The sequence below is a fragment of the Mytilus galloprovincialis genome, chromosome 10 (genome assembly GCF_965363235.1).
Source record: "Mytilus galloprovincialis chromosome 10, xbMytGall1.hap1.1, whole genome shotgun sequence".
Classification (NCBI taxonomy): Eukaryota; Metazoa; Mollusca; class Bivalvia; order Mytilida; family Mytilidae; genus Mytilus; species Mytilus galloprovincialis.
The window spans coordinates 84,478,360-84,505,630 of NC_134847.1; the positions used below are offsets into that span (position 1 = coordinate 84,478,360).

Sequence of the window (27,271 nt, forward strand, 5' to 3'; positions counted from 1 at the left end):
GTGCCAGACTGACAGACGACAGACAAACAGACAGACAGAGGGAGCGCAAACGTAAAGTCCCCTTCACACTGCTTAGTAGAGGACAAACAAACAAACAAACAAACATTCAAACAATTATAAATCTGTTACTTGCGTCTTTACAAAAATTCACTGGATGTAAAATATTAACTGTTTGATATGCCTGACTTTTTAATTAGTTGTTATTGGCTTTGAACTAGCTGCTTTGTATCGATCTGATCGATGAGGTAAGCCTTTTAAAGCTGACTTGTTACCGTTGTTCTTATGTAGTCCTGTTACACTGATGATCCAGGTTAGAGGGTTTTAGTGGTTACAGTTTGTTGCTGTTTATCATATTGTTTTTTTCGTTTATTGTTTTTTACATAAACAAGGCCGTAAGTTTTGTCCCTTTGGTTTACATTGTCATTTCGGGTCCTTTTATATATTACTTTGCAGTAAGGGTTTCTCTCATTGTTAAAGGCCTTACGAATGCCCATAATTGTTAAACTCCGTGCAATTTGGTTTATGATGGAGAGATATCTTATAGGTAAGCATACCACATCTTCATATTATCATATTTATTGTTTATAACCCCATAATTTGATATTAAATATGTGTGAATCGTCTTCTACCTTTCAGTAAGCAAATTTGTGTTTAATGATGCTTAGTATGGGATTTTATCATATGTTCTGGCCAACCACATCAGTTGCATGTTTTAGACAGGAAATTGTGATAGAAAAGTAAAAACGACTTTAAAACTTGATTGGAACAAATTTGTGTCATAAGTTTCTTCATGTAGGCTGTGTATAAGATGGTACATAGGAAATATTAAACAATATTATATGTATTTTGTAGCCTAATAAAAAAATGTTAATAATAAACTTCGTGTTACAATGTTTTGTTAAAGGTTATCAATACTTAATATCTATATCTACTATTCTTTCAATGAAAGTATCACAATAATCGCAGTATCCAATGCGAATGCTGCAATCTTTACACGATCTTTTATGACCGCATGCCAGATTGATAGTATTAATCGGGAAATGTTTGCAGAAAACACACAAACGTCCTTCCTTTGGCGACAAAACCATATCTGAAGAAGATAAATATAATTAAAAAACATTGTCATCTCAATTTTAGATGTGTTAAAACTGTTTAAGGAATGTGTGTTAGAGACATGTTGTTGTACGTTGTAGTAGTTATATCTGCGTTTATAAAAGATAAATCGAAAAATTCGCTGACTAATAGAAAAAAAATATTAGACCTAGATCAATGCATTGTGGCAACTTAATAAACTCATGTTTATACAAAAATACCTGTTAGAAACATGTCAGCACCTCTCTGTACATTTTCTGGTTGATTCTGAAAAATGTGAAAAACAACCAATTCAACTAGCACTACATTAACCCAAATACAAGGCAAGACTTCTTACATTATATATGAGTTCGATCTGTTGTGAAATACACATTCATTATAGGTAAGTATTGCCAAAAATCACTAACTTCAGCTTAAAACAATTACTTTATAAATATACATGATCTGTAAATGCATCAAGCTTTATAAAGGGAAATCTGTGTTCACATTTGGTCTATTCTATTATTTCGAACAGTCTAGTATTTAAAGCAAGACATTCCAAGCAGTATGACATTATTACTTCCTGAAATTCGAACACAAATTATAAATATGCTATAACTAATTAATGTTTAAAAAAAAAGAAAAGAAGACTTACCATATTAGTATTCAAAACATGTTTGATGTATTCATTTCCCATTTTATACTTTACAAATTTACAAAATGGAAACCATGTTGCATGATTTCTCCATATACTGTGAAGAACGTTAGTGTAGTGAAATCCTCCACCACACTGAAAACAGTAAATTGTATTGTCATATGGAGCTGAAATGAATAGATACGTGAATTCTGAATATATGACTTATGGTTTCTTAGTTTTAGTGGCCTACCGACATCGTTTAATATTCAGAGGGTCATAACTCTTTACAATGAGTTGTTGAATATTTTCAATTAAAATGTAACGAAGAAACCAGGGTCAGGTCTTGAACATTTTCCACCCTTCAGTTCAGTTCACCTATTACAGTTGAGTTGTTTAAATGATAACAATATGTTTAGGTTTTGAGCTGATACCTCCGCATCGACAAAATGTCACGTGGTGAGTTTTGAATAGTGTAAACCAGAGCGCGACATGTCTTACGATTACGGATGGAAATTTGTCAAAGTTTGTCAGAATAATAATAACAATTATAAAATTAAGAAGAAAAGAATAACATCAACAAAAACAAGAACAAGACAAAGAACAAGAACAAGAACAAGAACAAATACATCAAGGTCTTTCCCTTTTTCCTGCGCGAAAAATACCAGTGAAGATTGTACAAATAGATATCGAACTAAAACCTGGACATACTTATCTTGTACTTCTTTTTCCAAAATTTTCTTTTTATTTGTTTAGGGTAAAATAAAACTTGATGATTGTTTTATTTATGTTAAGTTTGTAATTAAATCTACATATGTACACATTCAAGTAGAATTGAATCCCACTGGGGACCACTTCCGGGTGCGGGATTTTCTCGCTGCGTTAACTCATTCGTGGCCTTCGGCTGTTATTTGCCCTTTGGTCGGGTTGTTGTCTCTTTTACATAATCCCAATAAAAAGAAGTAAACAATTTAGATCAAAGTACGGCCTTCAACTCGGAGTCTTGGCTCACACCGAACAACAAGCTACATGTATAAAGCACCCACACTTATGAACAACATCAGCAAAGATAAACAACTGACAACACCGGTTCCTGGCTTCGAACTGGTGTACACAAATTCGGCTGATTTAGCGGTTTGAACAGATGCTAACCTTAAACTTAACTTGAAAGAGAAGAATTACAACATAGAAGGGCATACTACAAAAAGTTTATTGAAATGGCTTAGCTCGACAAAAATAATTATACATACACGGAATAAATTTGATCTATGATGCAGGCAGGGGGCGAACTATATTGCAATGTAATGCATTATATTACCATCACTTTGACAAGTATGCATAAAATTATAATTACAATTACATGCATTCATCGAAGTAATGTATTATATAATAATTACTTTTGCAAGGTAATGCATTGAATTACACATTACATTTGGAAATGTTATAATTAATTGAAAAAAATCAAACATTTTATAAAACAACATGAAGTCACAAAATATTTTAGCATATACAATAACTGTTCCGTATATCAACAATCTGTGAAATACATATAGCATGTAAAAAAGGAACGCCATGTAATGCAATGTAATGCATGAAATTACACAACTTTTACCCCAAGTAATGCATTAAGTTTCAATTACATGTAATAAAAACATTGCTACATAAAAATTTGCATTACCTCATGCCTGCTATGATGCAATACAGGTAAAACATGAAAAACAATGTCAAATAGACAACTATAACCTTGATGATAAATGACATAACGTATACAGTTATCAGTATTATCAGTTTGTTTTTTGGAGTACTAGAACATTTGATACAAAATAAACTTGTTGTTTATAATACGAGACCAGAAGTGAAAATTTAGCGTAATACTAAGTACCTATCAAAGGCGGTATATATTAAAACATGACAAATAGTGCAACAAGATACTTCTATAAGCTTTTTAAAGAATTACAAATAATATTACATTTTAAGAGGTAAACAAGTAATCCATGGCAGACATCATATAGACTCAATGCACTAGGTCTGAAACATGCGTTTGTAACATATCTGCGTTCTGTTTGCAACAAGTATCACTTGTTTCGTTTTTTTTAATAATTTTAAATGTACAAGTTAATGTTTTTTTTAAAGCTGTCAAAATGACTACTCAAATTTAATCTCTGTCGTGACTTTTGACCCAACTCATATGAAGCCGCAAGGCAAATTAGTTACGTCATTTGAAAACAGTTCAGATAATAATTTCTCTTCATTTCTGAACACTCGATTTTATTCAGCAAATTTTAAACTTTTGCAAGTAAAAACAATTTACCTTTCAAGAAAAATCCCGCTTCAGCCAATTCCTCGCTAACTATATTGTCGAATGTACATCTTTCAGTCAATGATTTAATTCTTTCATATGTATGCTTGTACTTTGGATATTTTTCATCATCCTCCTGCAACCAATATGAATAATAGCTAGATTTATTTCTAGAAACGTTTCTTAACAATACCGTCTTTATAGCATAACACTGCTCTATATACATATATATATGTATATGTATAAGTATCAATTTCATTTACAAACATTTTAAGCCCTAAGAGATATATCTTTCTGGTTTCATAAAAGTTTTCCTTCAGTTTTATTTTTTTTTCTACATTTACTTCGAAAGATTTTTTTTTGTGACGTGTATTTAATCACAGTTAAATTTCTAAAAATAGAGTATACAATTAGGGCTGAGTTTGAAATGGTGTTTTAAACCTAGAATCATGTAAATGAGCTAGCTGATTATTTATCTTAACTTTAACATACATATATAGTAAATAAAAATAGAATTCTAACTTTAAACGTTAAGATATAACACAATAATCAACCAGATTTACAAAAGAAACTTCATAAATAAATGCATGAATGTTCGATGTGTTAATATCGAGACACGTTTAATATCATTGCGAATTCATACTCGGCGAAATAGTCATATTCTTGAATAGGTCACGTCCGGTAAAGACAAGACGACGAATATGGTAAACTACAATCTAAGACGTGGTAAAACTGTAGGTAATTTGTCGAGACAAAAAAACATCGAATAGATCAACGATGACGTGATGGTATCAATAACAATTTCCTGACAGTCATTTTTATTCTTTCTTCATAACTATGTTGGATCAGTTCAGACACAAGAGCACACTACAGTATATGCAGTCCGCCATTAAGTGTAAACATTACGAGAATAATGTATCAACTAAGATATGTGAAATCGTCGGATTTGTCATACATTTTAGCCTGAGGTCGACATCTGTGGTGAAATTGAGGAAAATATCAAGGTATGAAGCAGTCAATATAGTATCAATAGTTTCTTTTATTTCAACATTACTGGGATATATGAGATGTAATTACTGACTAAAATATGCAATATTCAATAATAGAACAGCATTAACATTATATATGAAAGTAAAATAAAAGAATTTTACAAGGTGCCTTTTTATTGTTGTCTTGTCGGAGGTTCTGAATGCATTTTTCTTCATACAAAGTTAAAAACAAATCGGTCAGTAGGGTTGCACAATATGTACTCATTGGAATACCGACTATATGATGAAATATCATTCCTCCAAACTCAACAAATACATGTATATTGTATGTGTCGATAACAAAGTCCAGCTTGTTGATAGTATAATCTACAGCGTATTTTTGGTAATATTTATTAATCTGTGGTTTTTTTTCCACAAGGTAAGAATTATTGCAACCACAAAAAAGAACTTTAGTGTTAGGCAAAGCAAAATTAAAGGCTTCATATTAAAATTATACGCTTGGTATTCTGTCAATTGCACAACAAAACTAATGGAAGCAGACAATAAACCAAAGGTTAGAGAATGGTTCGGTTGAACAATAGATAACTAAGTCATTTATAGAAGCCTTTAAATCAGCTTGTCTTTACTAGAATAATCTGGTTTTCCTTTTAAAACTGTATTATTTCTCATTTGCATGCGTCTACAATATACTGTAACGGTACTTTCCATAAGGTTACGACAATCGAATCTCTTTATCATTGTTTATTGAAAAATAATACCTGGAAAAATTGATATCTTATATGTTTCATTTCTTTCGAGTCCATACTTGTCTGAAGATATATGCAGTCTGGTCTAATCAACGCGTGAATGATTGTAAGTCCTTTATATTCGGTTTGACAAAGATAAGCAGCACTTAAACCACAGGAAAAGCATATGACCCCATATCTGTAGCCTAAAATTATACAATATTGGATAATTTGTTAGAGAAACATATCAAAACAAATACAATACTAATTTTTTTTATTTAAATTTTCTAATATCAATTCCTTAAATATATTTATAGTTAGACATATATTGAAGAAATAATGAGCTGCGTATACACATAATGGAATTTATATTAATTTATATTAGGATATAGCTAATCTAATTGATTACAAGGATTCCGTCCAAAACAATTCAAACTATTAGAACACACCAATTTATTATAATGTTATTAAGGAAATGATAATATGCAATTCGACACTTTCACTTTAAGAATAAATTTAAATAAGATAGTAAAATTTAACTATAAAAAAGTAAAGATTATACTGTACCTGCAAAGAAAAAACCATTTTTGGCCAAGTATATATGTATGTCATTGTCGCATTTTTCTAAAAAGAAATAAGTTTGTATTCTTGTTTCTAAGCTTTCCATGTCAGGTCGAAAATAAATAACTAAATCTTCAACATTTACGTCTGGAATAAATGTATTTTCTTGTGAAACCATGATAGAAGGTGTTTTTAAACTATGTGGTATCCGTCCGTATGAACTCTGATCAGAAAATAATTGGTACGCTGAACGTGATGTGTAGTTGACTTTATAATTCGTGTTAATTTCTTTAGAATGCGCATATGGAACAGCAAAGTTTGTGTTCATTATTAAGTTATTTGTTTCACTATCAATTTTGTTATCATGGTTAATTTTCGTTCTCGTTTCACTAACACTATTGTTTTCTGGCTGACGATAAATACTATTATTAATTACTGATATATCTGAAATCGACATGACGATGCCATTAATGGCCCTCACAAAAAGAATTGAAACTATGTTATTATTATTTCTGAAGCGTACATCATTCCTACGTGTTGTATTGGTATTTACTGTTGTTTCCAGTGCAACACCATCGTTGTTTGAAAGTCGTTCATATGTTCCAGGTGACGTTTCGTGGTTTCCTTTCAAAAAAGGACACTCTGTTTGAGTTTGGCGATGGATACTGATTGCATAATCGTCATCATCATCAGACCAGTCATCAGTAGTAGATTCAAACCCACATTGATCACAAACTACTTTACTTTGAACACCACAATAACTGAATCCTGCATTTACAAGAGGTTCTGGACGGACAATACAGTTATCGGGCCATACCTTTCCATTTCTATTTCTTCCAAGCAAAAACGTATGTAGACGTTTAATGTATTCATTACTAAATAAACTCATGGCAATAAATCTGATTTTGTGTTGTAAAAGGGCGTGTCCAGATGGCCAGACAACATGAGGGGGTACATGTAAGCCTTGTTCTTGATGTAGAAATCCATTAGCTTTAACTTGTTCTAAGGCAATTTGCATATTGTTTCGAATTTCCTGTTCATATGTTAACCCACTTGAGAATCTTTTCGGAAACGAGATTATACGTTTATGATTATCTCTATTCATGTTTTCCTTTTTTCGTTGTCGATTAACATTTTGCAATTTGAAGAATAAGGTTTTATCATAATCGTCCTTGTTTTCTGTGTCAAGTTCATGTTGAAAATCGTTCGTACTGTCTTCACATACTGGGTTTTCATTTTCATTGTTAATCTCATTGATATATTTCGATAGAATTGATTGTTTTGATTGCTTTGGAATAGTGCTCTCCTCTAAATATAAATGCTTCATTTCATATGACAGCATTGGGGTAATATCATGTATATATCCACAATATATTTGAGATTTGTTTCTTTCAATGTACAACGGGTATGTACTCAATCTATAGAGGATGTTGTTTTCTTGAGACAATATACCCATATTTATAATATTAGACAAATATGGCTGGTCCTTAGACATCATTATCTGTTCTGTGTCCTTTGTAACTAAAATCGCTCTTGCGTCTATTTCCTGCACAAATTTTAACATATGTTTTGTGTCAAAAGTGTCTATTGTAAGCTTGTGTCCAATATGAACATCTCCTGTAGACAAAAGTTTGTTGAAGGTTTCACGTAATTTGTCTGTATTGCTAATTTCTATTAAAGTAATGTTTGTGCATATTTTTGTAATTGATGGTCCTTTCTCTACCTACAGTTAAAGTTTACATTTTTTTTTAAAATACATAGGATAAATTTCTAAAACAAATTTATTATATGATGAAATATAATTGTCATTATATCATAATATGCGTAACAAATTAGCTGGAATGTTTAAAATCAAATTTGAAATGGTAATGGACGAAAGACTATCTGATATCCTCATCAGTCCCTTCTAAGATATGACATGATACATGACCAATACATTTATAAAATATATTATATATGTATTGTATTCCAGTAGCGCTCAAAACGCATAATGATGTAAGTAATACTTGTTGATTCAAACAAGGCAGTATGAGACCGAAAATGCCATTTCCCACAAACAATATTGAACTCTAAGGTAAATTCAAAAAGTCAATAAGATCTGACAAGATCAAATGCTCGATTTTATCGACCAGTTATTTGATAATTCAAAAGTATAAAATGGTTTATTTTTATATTTAATTATTCACGTTGGTACATTTTTGTACAAACTATATTAAATGTTGTGCAAGGAATAAATGTGCAAAATAAATAATATATTGCAATTGTGAATCCCTAAAATTAATTTATGCTCTGTGTTCGGATATTTTTCTTAATAATGTCTGGGATTTGTCAACTTAATGCATTGCTCTGTGTTTTTTTTCTTATCTTTCCATCCTTTATGCAACAAAGAAGGTTACTTTTTTACTTGACCTATAAATTCATACTTACAGGTAAATCGTTGTCGTTATCTGAAAAAAATAATAGTTTCTTCTTTAAATGATAAAATATAAATACTGTAATTTCAAGATATTGTAAGTAGAGATACATTGCAATATCTGAAATTTGTTAAGTTTTGTTATTGTAATATATAAACGCTTAGACCAATTGGTTAGAATCTTTGTAATACTACTTACTGGCATTCCAGTCAAAAACGTATATTCGGGCTGGTCATTATCGGATTCAAGTGAGTAAAAAATGCGAAAGTCCAAAAATATTTCTCTATAACTTTATTGCAAATTTATCATTTTGTTTGGTTTTTAAAAGGTCCAGATCTAGACGAGATTAGTCTGTATCTAAGGATATGCTTGTACAGCCTTCTTATTTGAAATCAGTTAGTATTTCGATGAGCCATGTGTCCGGTAAAGCTGGAAATAAAGGTACAAAAATCAAGAAGCATTTGTGATATTCTGATTCAAACACAGTCATGATTATATGAAATTACGAGTGTGACTTTGGTTACTGATTTGTTAAAGTAGTTCAATAAGGCTGTGTTCACACCAAACACCGTATACAATAAACATGTTTACAATTAGTTTTATGTAATGTACACTGGTTTGACATTAAATTTGTTCACATCTATACACCTTCTTTTAATACCTGTACATAAGATTTGTTCACACTTGTAAATTATATGTCATTCAAATGTTCATTCCGTGCGGCCGAACGCAAATTTTTCGGATAACTTTTCTAGAAGTTAGGGAACAACCATTTGACTTATAAAGGGGTGTGTGGATATTTCCTTGAAACAAGTTTTGATTACCAATTTGATAACAAATATATTATCTTATAGATGAAAACAGGATATTCTTGATCCAGAGTTTTCCCATACCTTATAGTGCTAAATATGGAAAAATAAATATTTGATTGCTAGCATCGAACAAAAACTAAATAAAACGATTCGCGCGAAAATAAATTCTGACTCATAACTCAATAAAACATACCCCCCCCTCTTTGAAGTAAAGTGGTTGCTCCTTTATGAAAGCCATTTTAATGATTTGCAGTAGTTTTAATATACTACAGATGCATCGCATTAGAAAACGTAGGCTGCAGCAGCGTGCCTACAGACGAAGAAAAAGTATTGAGATGTTAAGGATCACTACATTTCTATCTTTTTTTTTTTTAAATGGTATTTCTTATCCAAAGAGTATTTGGCAATGGGAGGGAGTAATGTGTTTTTGATTTCTATATGTATTTGATAGACCTCAGATACTAAACACACAATGCAATTTACCTCACACCTTTTTAGTAATGCATTTATGAATGCATCGTTGTTTTTAGTAAAGACCAGTGGCAAATATTTCTGTGTAAGTCGAGTCGGTTTGGGAATACCTTTTCAAATAAATTATGTGTTCTGCAATGATGATGATTTGAGTCTTGGTAACTAAAGATGTTAATAAAGCTACGTTAAGTTTTTACTTATAACAAATAAATATAGCAAGTTTTGACAAATATTTGTGTAAAGAACTGAATTTAATAATTGTTATACATATCAATTTTATTTAAAAAAAATGTTTCTTCCTTTAACATACATGGTAAAATTAATGTTCGGAATGCCTTTTTTTGTGTACACTTAACCTACACACATGATAGTAAAGATGAAATGTACAATTGATTTAACAGTAGTGAGATAAGCATTGTAATTATTCAACTAGGTGTGTTAAGCAAATAAAATCAACCTTAAACATTGGTTGGTGTATTGGCTCAAATATCTGTTTTACATTTATATCCATTGGTACAATAATCATTTCTCATGATGAAAAATGGTATACCGTTTGATTCAGACCTCCATGAATTTCGTGCCCAATTTATTCTTGTATTGTGAAGATTTAATCAAATTTCATGACGAAGAATTTTCCCAGTAAAATTTAATTTCTACATAGTTCTGTATACAATTTGTTTTCAAAGCTATGGAAATAAAAACCACTCCTTTTAAGTACTGTTTTTGTTTTAATTTGACATCTATTTTTTTTCTCACTTCCGCTGACACTTTGATAAGCTCTGATTATTTTTATATGTTCCATCTTTAATCTGATACAAATTAAATGTATATTTTCATTTACTGGAAATAAATGTCATGTATTTACCTTTTGCTACAAGAGATAACAATCTGCCTTCATCTTTAAATCCATCATTTGATAAATCTCTCATCATATCACTCAATATTGCTGATGAAACTGTAAAATTTGAACATGTCTTTTAAAATCGAATTTGTGTAAATGAACAACAACAATTGACAAGAACAGTAAAATGGAATTTGGGTTTGGTATATGCAAGTTTAAATATCCTTCTGTTGGCCTTCTATCATAATGAATTTTAACAGGAATACCCCTAGATGAAGATTTATTTTTGAAATTAAGTACCATATTTAATTCTCATGTAATGCTAGAAAACAATAAAGAAACAGCACCAACATATCAACCTTCTTTCTTTGACAATCTAATTGCGTAATTATTATAGGAGATTGAACATACATAAATGTTAATATACGAAAGAAAATATTTTCTTATTGTTATGAAAATTTGTTTTTCTGTATATTTGTTTCTTTTTTAAATAAATAAAATGTTGAACAGAACTAGATGTAACATAGGATATCTGAATTAAGCCTAATTTAATATCTTGTATGTGTAATGAATATACAGTCGTTTCTTTTGCTAAAAATTAAGTCCAAATAAAAAAACACTTATACATTTTTTACGTATATAATTTATTTTCAAAAGTATTGCAATAAAAAGAGTTTGTGTTAAAAAGCACGGTTTCTCACATCACCACCAAACGTGACAACCTGAAATATTCTAATATATTTGAATTATAATGACTTTAAAATAAATGATACATTAGTTTTGGAGACAAACTTCTATTTTGCCACAACTGCTTACAGTAAATAAGGTTCTGAGTACTCTGATCCAACTCTTGATATAAAAAGCATGTTTCACCTTATTTGAAGTTCTGTGTCAATCGATATTACACAGGTGATTGGTATCTAACTAGCATAGAATAACCACTGTTCCTTGTTATTACCAGTGCTTTAGGCTTGAATACATTACATACAGTATTGAAGACCTAACTAGGAGTATGTCTGGTCAATATGTAAACAATATGTGTATATAGAGCTTTATAATAGTCCAAACTGATAATGAAATAGCAGAATCATAAATAATAGTTCTTTATACCGTCATGTATTTTCAAAGATGATCTCAAATATCCCTGTGGCAGTGACATTTTGACAGTGGAAATGGAATTATTTAGAGATGACCCCAATTTTGGTAACTCTGTAATATATTCAGTAATATATTGAAAACAGTTATAAATGATAAAAAATATCATGGTTAAATGCACATTAAATTATTCAACCACAAAATAACAATGCTATTTGCATAGAACAACAAGATCGAACCTATCCAAAAGTAGTTGTCATTGCAATTTTGTCCAACTTGAAGAAACTGAAAAAATTGCAAAGTAACACATGTAAGAGAAAATAGTAACGCATTTCTGTGAAATGTATTTTAACTATAATATCAGTTAAAGGTAAAAAAGCGTTTTATTCTCAGACATACCTTATAGTTTAATGTAACCCTTTTGATGAATGGTTACACATTGTATATGATTATATATATTATCTGAATTGAAAATTTTGATCATATCTTATTCATAAAATTTCCACATTTGATGCCAATAATTGATTGCTTTGTATTTGCCTGTACATATTAACCATTTTGATGTTCTTAAAAGCTACTAAATGGTTTTAAATTGTTTACAACCAATCGGATTTTATGTGGCGCTCATGCTGTTCGGTTATATGTTTTTCTGTATTTGATTGTGTGTACTGATGATTGTCTATGCGTCGTTTTTCGTTTTATGCCATGGTCTCATCAGTTTTTCCTTATACATTTTATGTCCATTTGGTATCCTTTCTCACATTTTATTTTTTTTCAATTATCGAGGATGTAAAGCTATCGGTATCTAGATAGTATAAAAAAAACTTATTACGTTCTATTGGCTTTATTTAATTGGTATTGAAGACATCACTAGGAGTCTTTCGTGTTAATATTGTTGGAACAGTCATTGTACATTTTGAGCTTTCTAATTGTCCTTACTGATCATGAAATTGTAGAATCATACATAATATTGATTTTTACCTTCATGTGTATTCAACGAAAATATTGTTTTCCCAAGTGACAGTGACGTATTGTATGTGAAATTGGAATCATTTAGAGATAACATCACTTTTTGCCACTCTGAAATATATTTAGTAATATATTGATGACAATCATTAATGATAAGAAACGTTGTCAAATACACATTAAAATATTCAACCACAAAATATCAATACTATTTACTAAGAACAACTACTAGCAGATCGAACATATTGCAAAATAGTTGACAGTTCAACTTTGTCCAACTTGAATCAACTTGTAAGTTTGCAATGTACGACACTTAAAAGGAAAATGAGTCACTCATTTCTGTGCAATGTATTTTAATTACATTTGTGTATAATAACAATTGAAAGTGATATATCATTTCATTCTCAGAAAGAACTTATAGTTAGTCACAAACCCTGTGTTGAATGGTTACATATAACGAGAGCCTAGGTGTTCGAGTGGTCGAGTGGTCTAGCGCGTCGGGCACAGTGCAACGCGGTATGGTGCAACTATATCTCAGTAGCTTGAGCTTGAATCTCGGCCAGGGAAGAAAAAAAAAACAAAATGGTAACGCAAATGTAAATTGTTGGGCTCATATTGAGACGGAATATATATGTATGTACTAGTTAACAAAAGAAACGATACAAGGCAATGTTTTTTCCATATACAATGAAATATAGTAGAACAATGCATTTAATGGAACAGCCCCCTATTTATCAATTATATCGACTTTAAAAGGTGTCTCACTATCCATCGAGAAACTTTTAAAAAGATCATGACAACCTATGGAATAGGAGGTAAAATAATCAGGTTGTCGCAAGCATTGTATGATCAATTCAGTTGTGTAGTCGCACTTGGGGATAAACATTCTGAATGGTTCCATATTAAATCCGGAGTCAGGCAATGCAAGTATGTGTCATGTCTAGATTCCCTCTTTTACTGGTTATAGACTTGACAATGACGCAAACAACACAGAAAACGCGTATTATCAACTTGGGAAGACAAGAGGTATTAGAAGATCTTTATTTTGCAGTTCATATTGCTGTACTGTCAGCAACAAGAACACAACTGCAAGCCAAAACAGACGATATTAAAAAAAATAGCGAAAACAACTGGATAAAAAATAAACAAGAACAAAAGTATCATAATGTGTATAAAGGCAGCCTATTACATTTGACAACGAAGAAAAAGAGATGGTAGACAGCTTAACATTCATTGGAGTGGTCATGGATACCACCGACAGCCGCCATTAGTAAAATAATGTTAAAAAAAAGCAAGAGCAGCATACTATAAGTTAGGAAAATTAGTAAAGTCATGCAATATCAGTGTTGTTATGTTTTGGGTAGAATAATGGAAGATAAGCATGAGATCCGGAGAAATACATAACACCTTTAACAACAGAAACTTGCGTAGAATCTTCAAGATAGTTTGGCCAACTATGATTTCCAACGCTAAACTGCTGCTAAAAGCCAACATATGTAGCATCACCAACACCATTAAGTCCAATTAAAACCAAGAGATGGAGTTGAATAAGTCACATCATGAGGATGGACACATGGAATGATTCTAAAAATCGCCTTGACATGAACACCAACAGGAAATAGAAATGTTAGAAGACCAAAGAAAAATGGGAGACGAATGGTGGAAAAGGAAAGAACAGACTTTGAATGGAGAACATTGGGAGAACACAACAAGCAGCAGCAGACAGACTCTGATGGAAGGCTTCGTTTCGCGCCCTATGCGACACATGGCTCTAACGGGAGTTGTAAGTTGAAAGTAACAGGGTAAATAATTGTTCAATTGGTCTAATTTTTACAGACTGTTATTCGAACTATTGATTTAAGGCATAACCACGAAAAATTATAATTTTAGTTTTTTTTTCAAAAATCGTATTTTGACCAAAATATTACAAAACGAAATCAGAACTTAAAATTCGTAACTTTAATATGGTGTGCTAAAAATTTTGAATGCCTTAGCTGATATTTCAATACATGTACTTAATTTTAATCTCCAAAATTGAGTGTCGACTTTTGTTATCATTTCCGGAAAACAAATTTTACCCAAGTGTTCAATAACTCGCAACTATTTAGACTTTCCAGTTTAAGTTTCATTTTTTTATGTAGTCTGAGCTTAAGTGAATAGATTCTCCTACTTGATAAAATGCATATATTTTATATTTTACCTTTTAAAATAGCAGAATAAGCAATATTTGTCACATAAAATTTAACTGCATCATCCACATCCTCAGATATTGTTTGTTCACCTTTCTCTACATCAGCTGAAGATCTGTCTGTATACCCAAAAACATTATTGGATAAATATATCAAAGCACCGCTTATAATTGTTGAAAGCGCTGACAAATCTGGAATTTGACATGGTATTAATTAAAATTGACAAAAATAGTAAGACAGAAAATGGTTTGAAAGTTTGAAATTAATGAATTTCTTACGGATTTATATATGAGAAAAGTCTTAACACGTACCTTTGACTTGATATGTAAATTGTACCTAAGCATAAAGGACTATTAATGTCCAGTGATCTACCACAATAGACTGATCACCTCACGTATATTTACTCGATGAGCATGACGCGTGTCACATGTGAAGCAGGATCTGTATACACATGTGTAGCAGAGTAGATTGCCTTAGATATTTTAATAGTTATCAAAGGTACCAGGATTATACTTTAGTACGCCAGACGCGCGTTTCGTCTACATAAGACTCATCAGTGACGCTCATATCAAAATATTTATATAGCCAAACAAGATCAAAGTTGAAGAGCATTGAGGATCCAAAATTCCAAAAAGCTGTATTTATTCAACTGTCTTTTAGTTGTTGTTTGTTTTTGTCATGACATGGTATGACTATTGTACTTTTATGAGTTTGTTTTCTTCCACATCTCTTCATAAAAGTAACAGATAGGTTGACAGGTTTGTAATTTACAAAGTGTTTTGAACAGACATATACATAAATTTAACCTTTAGGGACTGCCATGAGCGATTAATATAAAGTATCTGACTATCGTGACACTAAGTCGGTTAGATTCATAATGAATGCTATTATCTGTCTTAATCGTGTCGACAAGTGTGTAACAACAAACTCTGAGAGAATATATAAAGAAAATAAAAGGATTCGGACTTAAATTAGATAATGCCGATTCATGATTTGAAGTAAAACAGAGATAGAAAATCTCCGAAGAGGCATTTGAAACCTCCAAACAGGGCCGATACAAACACACCATCGACCTTTTTCTTAGACCTGATTTATGAAAACAAAAGTTTGAATATTATCCACGTTTTCTACTTCAGGAATATATAACCGTTGATGTATTGGGCAATTGTCATTATGACATTCCAGTTATATTTCATGTTTGGAAAAATTGAAAATAGACAAAGAAGTATACTAAGCATTAATTTTCGCACAAATGCTCCTATTTGTAATAATGCTTTTTTTTTTATATATTACCTTCTGGAAAAGAAGACGAAGCAAAACTTGTCTCATTGGAAAGGTTCTTGAATGATTTAACTTCCTCGTCCACCTCAGACATTGTAACAAGTTCTGATAAACCTGTAATATTTTTAACAAGTCATTAAGAAAACAAAAGTAAGATATAATAATGCTTGATAAATCTCCCTTTTCGTCCTAGCTTGGGGTGTGATTTTTATCCCACTAAACGCAATATTACAAAAAAAAACGCTTAAATTAATGCATAACGTGCCAGGAATAGTACAATTAGAGGTCGTTCATTTAAAGATGCATCAACCGTTGACGTATACGCATCAACAGATTTACCAATAAACATTACATGATCCCAAGCTTTAATTATTGTATATACTTTCAATAATGCAGATGGGCAACTGATTGATTTCTCATGCAAGTATTTACTTGAGTGGTTAACTTAATTTTTGGAAAAAAGGGACATAGGGGAAATGTATAATAGTCATAAGCTGGGGATCACATCATTTTGGTAAATCAGCAGATGCGTATACATAAACGTTTATGATACGGTTGATACGTTTCTAAATGACCGAAAAACACAAAAACACTCAGGACAAAGATATACACAAATGAATCAAAAACACCTTCCGTTTATTTATGACAGTACACATAACTAGATTTATGATATGTGAGTCATTCTGACGTATCAACTCCCCAAGAAAATAAGTCACAGGTAAATTTCTAAAAACAGAATATAAAATTTTATGTATTTTCTAACCATCACAATAATATTGATATATAATTGCTATTTTATTGTGTAATTAATTTATTTTTTTCTAACCATGTCGGTAATATAGTTGCTTTAAACTTAAAATCGAATAAATAAAGCTGCTTATCAATTATATAAACTTTCATATACATTAAGACAACAGAAATAGAATTCATCCCACAAACTGTGAACTAAGGCGCCATTCTTCACTAACTAGAACTATTTAATTTGATTGAAGCATACCAATTACGAAAATTCTATTTCGAGCAATTGTCTTTTGAGGAACATATTATTGAACAAAAATGTATACATTGATAGGTTAATAAAGGAATAAAAGTTTCACAAAAAAATATATTAGGTCAATGTGCTTTTTTCTAGATATTAGCCGTTGAAATTTTGGCGGGGAAATGCTCTCTCTTGACTTTTCATAGCTTTATCATTCAAAAGTGTAAGTTCTCAAAAACTATTTAATAATATTTAAAATGGCTTATAATTATACATGTAAAAGATTAATAAAAAGACAAATGGGGGTCAATGGGCAAATTTGTTTGAGGCATTCAAATGGATAAAACCAAAAAAATTTAAAACATGACAAGCGAACATCTTTAAGCAGGAAAGTTCTTGCTCAATGTGATTCAAATGGCTGCACTTTAAATGTGTTTTGAACATTAAGGAATTAACATAACTTTTCTTTTTATGTGATGAAATCAAAAAGTTGAACGTGTAAAATCATTATGTTCTCTTTGCAATATCTAGATATGTCAATGATGAAACAAACCTAATTATCAATAAAAACTTTCTGTATTACAACTTAAGTAACTTAAATATGATACATTATGTAGCAGAATTTTAGAATGTACATGTCGCATGACATAAATTAACGTCTTATTCATTCATTTCTTCCCAATCTGACCGTGCGAGACCTTCATGTGTAGTGAAGGTCGTTAAACATACCCTAGTAGTATGTTCAATATGGTTTTATTTTCATTTGTATCATGCATATATAGATTATCGGGATGCCTTCACATTGATACCGTAAAATATGAAATTTTGACGAATGAACATAGCAAAGGGGGGACGAAAGAAACCAAGGGACAGTCAAACGAGAACAAAAGCTTCTAACGATGTCGAGCAGTTGATTTTTTAAGGTGTATAACTGTAGAAAACCTGGTGATCTGTATCTCGCGCTATTTGTAATGTTCTTTTTCATCTTTGGACCGTTGCAAAGGTAAATCTGATAACTTTTCCACACACATAATGACATTGCTAATATTTTACTTCTAATACATTGTGACATCTAATATCCCTGACTATTATATACTTAGTAGTAAATACAGATAAATCGTATGTGTAATACAATCAATGGCAAGCGTGCTGTATCAGTCACCCGTGATGATATCGATATCAGAACGGTTGCAAAAGCTTTATCACACCTTTAATCTGTATGACGTCACGTCATCGATTAATTGCAGTCACTGTTGCAAAGGCTTTATCAAAACCCTAATCTGTATGACGTCATGTCAAACCTATAATCTGTATGACATCATTTCAAACCTCCTTATCTGTATGACGTCATGTCACATAAATAAAAACATCTACTTGAGGTATATATATATAATAAAGTGTATATGATATGGCTTTTTCAATATCACACACCGAATCAACCCTCAACCAATATAATCCCTCGAGCAGAGCTCTTGGGATTATATTGGTGTCGGATGCGATATTGAAAAAGCCATATGGTATTCTCTATCTATTATTTTGCAATTCTTTCGATATTCAAATATTTGGCACCATTACAGAAAACTTTTGGGATTGTTGACTTATTTGGCCCCTATTGAACGATATTATGTAGCACTTAGAGTATCTCGTTTTTTTAAAGTTTAGAAATAAAAGTTATTGAACTTTGAAATGCCACGGAAATTGAAAATAAAGACGTCAATATGCGATGATGTAAAGAAACGATAAGATTATTGCACAAATATGACTAAGGATAAAATAAGAAATTAATGTATAACTGTTTATACCTATTTCCTTAAGAAGCAACAATAATTCCTCTTGATGTTTCTTTTCTTGAAACAATTCTAGTACAATTTTCCCTGTCAACAATTTAAAATCATATTATAATCATTATAGTCAAATAATAATATAAGTATAATTTATAAATTTTCAGCAAAGGAAAAGTAAAAACACAAAAATACTGAACCCAGAGAAAAAATCAAATTCAAAACGGAAAGTTCCTCATCAAATCAAATGATAAAACTCATCAAACGAATGGACAGCAAATGTCATATTACTGACTTTGTATAGGAATTAAAAATGAAAGAAACAATAGTTTTAGGAACAATATTAAAATTGACAATAGAAATAGCGAATGTGTCAAAGAGACAGCAAACCGACTAACGAGCATATACCACACAAAGGCCAACAATAGGTCTTCAATTCAGCCAAAAAATCCGGCACCCGGAGTCATGAGTCAGCTGGCCCCTAAACAAAAATGTTTACCAGTTCAGTGATAATGGACGTTATACTAAACTCCGAAACATATAAAGAAACTAAAATTAAAAATCATACAACACTAACAAAGGCCAGAGGCCTCTGACATGGGAGAGGAGCGCAAAAGCAGCGGGATTAAGCATAACTCTAGCCAAAGTACAAAACAACATACAACAATACGTACAGTAAAACTCAGTTCAAAAGAAATCCGAGTTCGATGTCAGAAAATGTAACAAAAGTAACTAAACAAAAATGATGACAATGCTATTATTCATATCATGATTGTATTCTTACCAAAATGGTAAAAGATAAGGCAGCTATTTATGTTCAAGCTATTACTCATATGTTTTTATTTTCACTAACATGTATAGTAAAAGCAAGTTTCCTTATCGTCCAAGTAAGTTAGAGCATTACGTTTAAGAGATGATTATATTTTGCTATTGTATTTAGAGGGTTTTTTGTACATATTTTAATAGTTTTGGGTAATGATATTATATTTTGACCAGTAAATCTATGATAGATTGATCTGTATAGTAAAAATGTGATATAAGTTTAAGAGTGTAGCTGTTGATGTTATGTATAATACAAACTCTGTTCCAAGAATTGTTGAGTTAACTTAAGTGTGTAGATTAATTATTATTGTGATTTATTTTTTATTTACCTATAGGATTATCTCCACTGATTTTGAACATTCAAGCATTTCAATTGATATTTTCTATGTAATGATGTGACACTATTGTTTCAGGTATGGTTAAGTTTGACGCTTATCAAAACTTGTAAACCCGCTACATTTGTTTGCACCTGTCCTAAGTCGGGAACCTGATGTTCAGTGGTTGTCGTTTGTTGATGTGGTTCATAAGTTTTTCTCGTTCTCGTTTTTCATATACATTAGACCGTTGGTTTTTTTCTTTTTTGAATAGTTTTACACTAGATATTCGTGAAACCCTTTTTAGCTTGCGGCTAGCTGTGAACTAAGGCTTCATGTTGAATGTCGTACTTTGTCCTATTATGGTTTACTTTTACAAATGGTGACTTTTGCTGGGGAGTTGTCTCATTAACACTCATACCACGTCTTCATATATCTATAAACTTATATGAAGTTAAAAAATGTATACTTAAATTTATAACAAATGAGGTGTCATTGATATCATATTTATAGACATTATATAACAAGCTCAAAGTATCTGTCATGATAATTTGTTTGAAGTTGTTGTTTATTTCAATAATTTTCATTTTGATATTTTTAGACTGCATACTGTTTGTATAGAATTAATTATGATTACATTTATTCAGTATGATCGATTGCGTCTGACCGAGCGAAGGTTTACCAATTTAAACCCACCAGTAAGTAGTCAACGGCGTTATTTTACATATGTGTACATTGATGAATAAAGTACCCTTGAACTCAAATAAATTATTTACATTTGATGGACCAGAAAAGTAGCCTCTTACTTTTTTTAATCATTTACCTTACATTCACCTTATTATACGGTTTGCTTTTTTTTTAAATTACCAATATTTCTAAAATAAATTGATACTCTGTGACAATAGTTTTAAGTGATATAACATTCCTTTAAAGAAAAACTGTACATACATAATTCATTTCTGTACTTTCGGTTTGTTCTTTGATGTTTCTGTACTAATTTATGCCATGAATCCTTTGACAATAACCATATCACTCCTTAAAATGATTTGTAAATGACTAAAAATATTACAATTTTTTCACAAGTAAATTTGCATCACATGAATGAATAATTCGGAGATATACTAACTGAAAACATTTATAATCCTTATCAAACGTATAAATAGTGAAATGTAATGGGAATATTTTAACGTATTATATAAATCATTTTGTGGTTAATTTGATTCCTCTTAGCATGTTTTGGTCTAAAACTTACATGTATATTTTTTGCTAAAACAACATACGAATGACTTGTAGATGCTTGTATGTAGCTGGCTTGGTGTCTTGTGAATAAGTTTTATTGGTAGTCACCCCACATCTTTCAACTTAGATATATTGTAAAGATATGTTTCCAATCAATATCACCAATGGACATTGACCTGTCCTGATAAATTAATGACAACTTTGTTCAATGTTAAATTTATCATTTCTATTAATTGTATTTCGTTCACATGTGCTACATTTTAAAAATAAGTAGAAGAACTATACCTTGTTCTATAACAGAAAACATCAATTTCTTTTGAAGCATCGTTTCTTGAAAAAAATCTTGAAAACCTGTAATCAATCAATTTAATTAACATTGATAATGTGATATACAAACAACTGTAAATCTATTTTTCCTAGTATTATGTGAACATCCAGTACAGCAATTTATTTTTCAAATTCGTATCTGGTGCATCATATAATATAGTGAATATTATTGTTACGCTTCTGTTTCTAAGGAAAGTAACGATATTATATAAAGATTTCGTAATTTTTTTTTAGTTTTTAGTTTAAGTTTGTAACCCGGATTTGTTTTTTCTTTCGATTTATGAGTTTCTATTAGCGGTATACTACTGTTGTCTTTATCTATAGCTTGTGCCACACAATGTTTGGAAATGCTGACACGTTCGGATCTTCAAATTGATCACTGGTATTCTACTGCTTAATCAACTTTTATTTCATGTTTCTTAAACGCGAACACTGCTCGTAATGGCTGATTATTTACCAGCATGTACATTTTAACCTCAAATTGTTCACTCCTAATTGTTTTTAGATGTCTTCTAGCATACACTAAGCATTAAGAGTGAACCGATCAAGTACGCCTTGTTCACATCATTACAATAAAATTAACGGTACCAATTTTCTTGCACCAGATGCGCATTTCGACAATACATGTCTCTTCAGTGATGCTCGTGGCCAAAATATTTGAAATCCAAAGCTTATATAAAAGATGAAGAGCTATAATCCAAAAGGTCCAAAAAGTATAGCCAAATCCTTGAAAGAAATCAGAGCTTTGCATGAGGGAGATAGTAACGATATTATATAAAAATTTCGTAATTTTGTTTTAGTTTTTAGTTTTAGTTTGTACCCGAATTTGTTTTTTCTTTCGATTTATGAGTTTCTATTAGCGGTATACTACTGTTGCCTTTATCTATAGCTTGTGCCACACAATGTTTGGAAATGCTGACACGTTCGGATCTTCAAATTGATCACTGACTCTCTATCACAAGTTGAACAACAGACCCCTGATGTTATTTTGTAGTAATAAAACGATCCTTGTGACCCAATTTTTTTTCTTTTTTCCTTCTGAAGGCCTGCTGTCTTCTAATATTTTCATAGTCAAAATCTATCATTTTTGCACAACCTGTAGCATTAATGAAAGCCCAGTGATTCATATTTATTTCCTATATGTTTAAGACAAACAGGCATGATATGAATTAATTTTTTACAAATTATCAAAAAATACTAGGTATGATATACAAATAAAATGAATACCGTGATCAAATAATTACTTATGGCATGATCCATAAATAGATAGATATATGTTATATTATAATTGGAGGTTATTTCTCCATTTGGATCCCCCCAAAAAATGCCACCTTAGTAACTTCCCTGGAGAACTTATGATTGATGTATCAGGTGATAATAAAACATGTTTAAGTTAACAAAAAAAAAAACATGTAATCGAAAGAAGAAGAAACAATATTAGTATGTCATATTAAAATGTATGATCAAAATAAAACCATCTGTTTTACACATCACCAATCATAAACCAAGTCATAACAGTTGACCTTTGCAGATACCTATGACCATGGATGTTTTAAAAATATACTTACTAAATAACTTTTGAATAAAAAGTATTCCAATTTTCATCATTAACTTTGTCATGTCATCCTGAAATAAACATATTGAGCTTATTACAGAACTATTGTACTTACTATTACTTACATAATGCATAGAGACACCTAAAGATGTGTTAACATAATCTGTTATTTATCTTTGTGAATATTAATTTGAATGTTTACTGCGGTTTACTCTATGTTATGCTATGGTAATTTTTTGTAATTTTGTCTTTCATTTTGATATTTTTATCTTTGTCTCGAGCTCCATCTCATAATATTGATTTATCTCAACTAGTTCAATTCGCTCGTGAATATAGCAACGTATTCATTTTTAACGGAAGAAATTTCTGTATTACTGCAAAGTTTTATTTTAACACAAGGGATTACAATAGTCAAAACATTTATTAAATTTCATCATCGATACAAGGACATCATTCGTGAATAGAAATCAACACGTAGTCATCTTGTACGTTCATGAACTTCACATCTTTTATCGTAATATTTTTCACGAAACAAACAAAATTCGACAAAACACACTTTTTCAGAAGACATATAGTTACTGTTTTCCATTGATTAAGGATCGCATATTTTGGTATTAACATTGATTCATTTAAAGGGTCTATGCATCAGAAATAAACACATCTGTTTAAAAAAAAAGCAGTTGTTGGCATGATACGGTTTATGTTCTTCTCTAATACATGATAATGGTATTCTGCTAAACCCATATCGGGAGCTGCCATGTCAGTAATTCTAGTAGTTCTTTATATTTATAGTGTATGCATCAATGCATTTTGCTTCGTTTCTTTGGATACATATTCTGACATCAGACACGGACTTGTTTTACTGTAGGTATTGGTGCGGATTTCTTTAGTCTACATTGGCTAGCGGTATAAGGGAGGGTTGAGGTCTCACAGAACATTTTTAATCCCTCAACAATTTTGCAACTGTCCCAAATCTGCCTCTGGTCTTAGTTAGTCTTGATTTTTCATGAATTATGGTACTGACATGACCACTTATATGTCAAATTCGATGTTTATAAATGATCCATATAATACTCTATTTTTTTTAAATTTTATTTCATTTATATGTTTTGGATTAACACACTTTTTCCCTGAACTGAACTATTACACATTTGTCTTTAAGGGCAAGTTGAGGACCACCTCCGGGTACTCGAGTCCGGGTATATAAACAAAGTGCCTAGAAATTCAACCTAACGATGTTAGAGTAGATTTCATTCGTTACTTCCTCTCCAGCCGGGGCTGGAAACTGTACTTTTTGTTTCTAACTTCTACGACAACACCGCTTAGCATTGAGACCTTACCCCCTCCTCTCACTGTAGCTTTTAAAATAAGCCTTCGTTGCGGGAGGTGTTACCTTCTCGTAGGAATTTAAAAAGGATCTCTGATAAAATACACGAAGTATTCTATTAAGTGTACAGAAATGATCTACTCATCTCTTCAGTATAATTACAGGATGCTAATCTATTTTTAGAAGCTACAAAATATATATAAGTATATGTGTGTAGTGACAACTGCACATTATACCTATGCATTTCTGCGTTTCTTTGCCGACATATTTCGTTGTTTTTATGGTTAAAGTTATAACACATTACATATGACTGCTGCTGTAGCCCTATTTTTGAAATGTTAACATATTGCATCTATTCGCTTTGTTCACACTTTGTTGTCAATAAAATGGAATTTAAGGCCGCTGTAATACAAGTGAAAAGTTTAAAAAGCTATGAAACCAGTTTAATCCGTAATTTTCTACATACGAAAATTTGAGTCACAATTCAGGAATATGACAGTTTGAGATGTTTGAGATTTTTATTACACCGTTTAATTAGGAACTTCTCTTTTTCGGAGTTCGGTATTTTTGTTATTTTACTTCATACAAGTTATAAAAAGTACACCAGTACCTCGTACACTGTTATAATACGTACACAATTTTTGCTTGCAAGACTATCAAGTATTATTTATTTTTGGTTAAAACAGAATATTTATCAACAAGGGTTTGGAATCTTCCAATTAACCTTTTTAAGGAATCGGACGAGACGGTTTTTTTTACATAACCTTGTCTCATCAACTTTCTGCTTTGATACTGGAGACGTTTTACAAAGTCTGAGTATCAGCTGAAAGCTCTCGAATGGGAAAATGTATAGCCAATATACAGGTAAACTTGGTATATTGCTGCAGAGGTAGAGGATAGTTATCATTTCAATATTGGATTCGTTTGATTTTTCATGAATTATGGTACTGACATGACCACTTATATGTCAAATTCGATGTTTATAAATGATCCATATAATACTCTATTTTCTTTTAAATTTAATAAGCATAAGAGAATTTCAAATACTGAAGTTTAGTTGTAAACAAAGAACATTATTCTTAGACAATGGTATTATACCGATGAGCACATTGTTTTAAGCAGATAGTAGTTTGTTGAATTACAAAACACAAGCGAATTGCATACATCAAAAATGACCAACAAAAGATTGGTATGTTTAAATGGATGTATCATTAAAACGTCTAGTGCAGACTGATGATAATCAACCCTTATCAAACCATGTGAAGATAATCAACTCAAATGTAATTGTCAAGATAGATACGTACATAGAAAGTGCTTATGTATAAGTTGTCAGTGTGACGGTTATAGGTATTGTTTATACCTTATGTCACGTAAGATATAAGTACAGTAAACAAGTATGTATGCGACTTATTCATTGCAAGTGAAATGGTCACACTCACTTTAAACCTTACAGTCAATAAATACCAAAATGTTTTTACATATATAACAATACCAGTATATTATGTCAAAACTAAACAGTTAACAAATGCTTTAGCCAAACTTTGACAAGAAAACATATTCATCTTTTAGCCTAAAAATCGATGTTTATAACATATTCTATTTCATTTTTTTTTTATGTCATTTAAAATTGATGCAGCTATTGAACTATATCATTTTGCAATTTCTTTTAAACTATTTCATCAATAAAAACGTATATTGTGTTTTTCATTATGTATGTCATCATAATTTTATTGAACTAAATATGTTGAAATGCACTTACATCGACTTTTAATGTTGACACATTTCTTGAACTTTTTAGTTTATTCTTCTCATCCATGTTCAGCATGTTCAGGTGCTGTTGCCATAATTTGGTCTGTATTTATAATTCATTAGTTGTATTCATCGCCTGAAACCATTTAGTTTAATCATTTAACAAGTTCACAAACAGTTTATGTAACTATAAAACTACGATGAAACAGCATAGCATATCACTATATTTTTGTAAATGTCCAATTTTGCTTAGGGCAATTACTTACCCTGCCTTTGTTGTCAGTTATTGACTTTAATGTAACACGACGTAACATTATAAGAAGATACGGTATACGTCAAAATGAGACAACTCAAAATTCAAAATAGATCAAAATGACATAGAATTAAACAATTGTATATCACAGTACGGCCTTCAACAAGGAGCAAACACAAACCGTATAATAGTCAGTTATAAACGGTCTCGAAATGAAAAACGTCAAGAATTCAACCGAAAACACTAAATGCCTAATTTGTGTAAAAAAATAACAATGAATGAAATACATCTATAATATACAGAAACAACTGACAACTGAGTTGCAGACTTCTGACATGGGGCAGGCATAAACACATTGTGTCTGGATAACCATACCATGTTAGCAACCCGGCCCTTACCTGCTACAGTGATGCAACAATACAACATATGCACAAACAGTAAAAAAAAATGAATGTGAGGTTTATTATTGGATTTCCTCGCTATCTTAGTAATCTGTTTTCGTTTTTGTTGTACAATGAGATTGATATATACTGTGACTTGCATATGGATAACCAAATCATAAACACCCTTTCAAAGG

At 31.0% G+C, this 27,271-nt stretch overlaps 1 protein-coding gene across 3 annotated transcripts; it reads right to left on the reverse strand.

The window, feature by feature from the left end:
- Positions 1-602: 602 nt before the first annotated feature.
- On the reverse strand, positions 603-26,580 carry LOC143048649 (uncharacterized). Of its 3 annotated transcripts, none has more exons than XM_076222435.1 (17): positions 26,452-26,580; positions 23,379-23,436; positions 21,769-21,834; positions 21,193-21,279; positions 19,130-19,201; positions 16,361-16,462; positions 15,079-15,186; positions 12,894-12,992; positions 11,928-12,026; positions 10,842-10,931; positions 8,707-8,726; positions 6,286-8,002; positions 5,752-5,924; positions 4,017-4,140; positions 1,727-1,893; positions 1,314-1,359; positions 603-1,090 (listed from the first exon to the last, which is right to left on the reverse strand). In XM_076222435.1, exons 1-17 carry the CDS (start codon positions 26,515-26,517, stop codon positions 909-911), a joined length of 3,276 nt encoding a protein of 1,091 aa, XP_076078550.1. In that variant the 5' UTR covers positions 26,518-26,580; the 3' UTR covers positions 603-908. The 3 variants fall into 3 exon arrangements, 2 of the variants coding, with proteins under 2 accessions (XP_076078550.1, XP_076078549.1); XM_076222434.1 differs by having other exon boundaries at positions 15,079-15,258; XR_012969906.1 differs by lacking the exon at positions 603-1,090 and having other exon boundaries at positions 1,727-1,861; positions 15,079-15,258.
- Between the last annotated feature and the right edge of the window lie 691 nt (positions 26,581-27,271).

Bases quoted from the DNA above. Each gene is read 5' to 3' on its own strand.
- LOC143048649 (XM_076222434.1), bottom strand. From the start codon at position 26,517: ATGCTGAACATGGATGAGAAGAATAAACTAAAAAGTTCAAGAAATGTG. The intron at 21,835-23,378 runs GTAAGTATATTT...GATTGATTACAG, and splicing joins TTTTATTCAAAAGTTATTTA to GTTTTCAAGATTTTTTTCAA. The intron at 5,925-6,285 runs GTACAGTATAAT...GTATAATTTTAG, and splicing joins AAATGGTTTTTTCTTTGCAG to GCTACAGATATGGGGTCATA.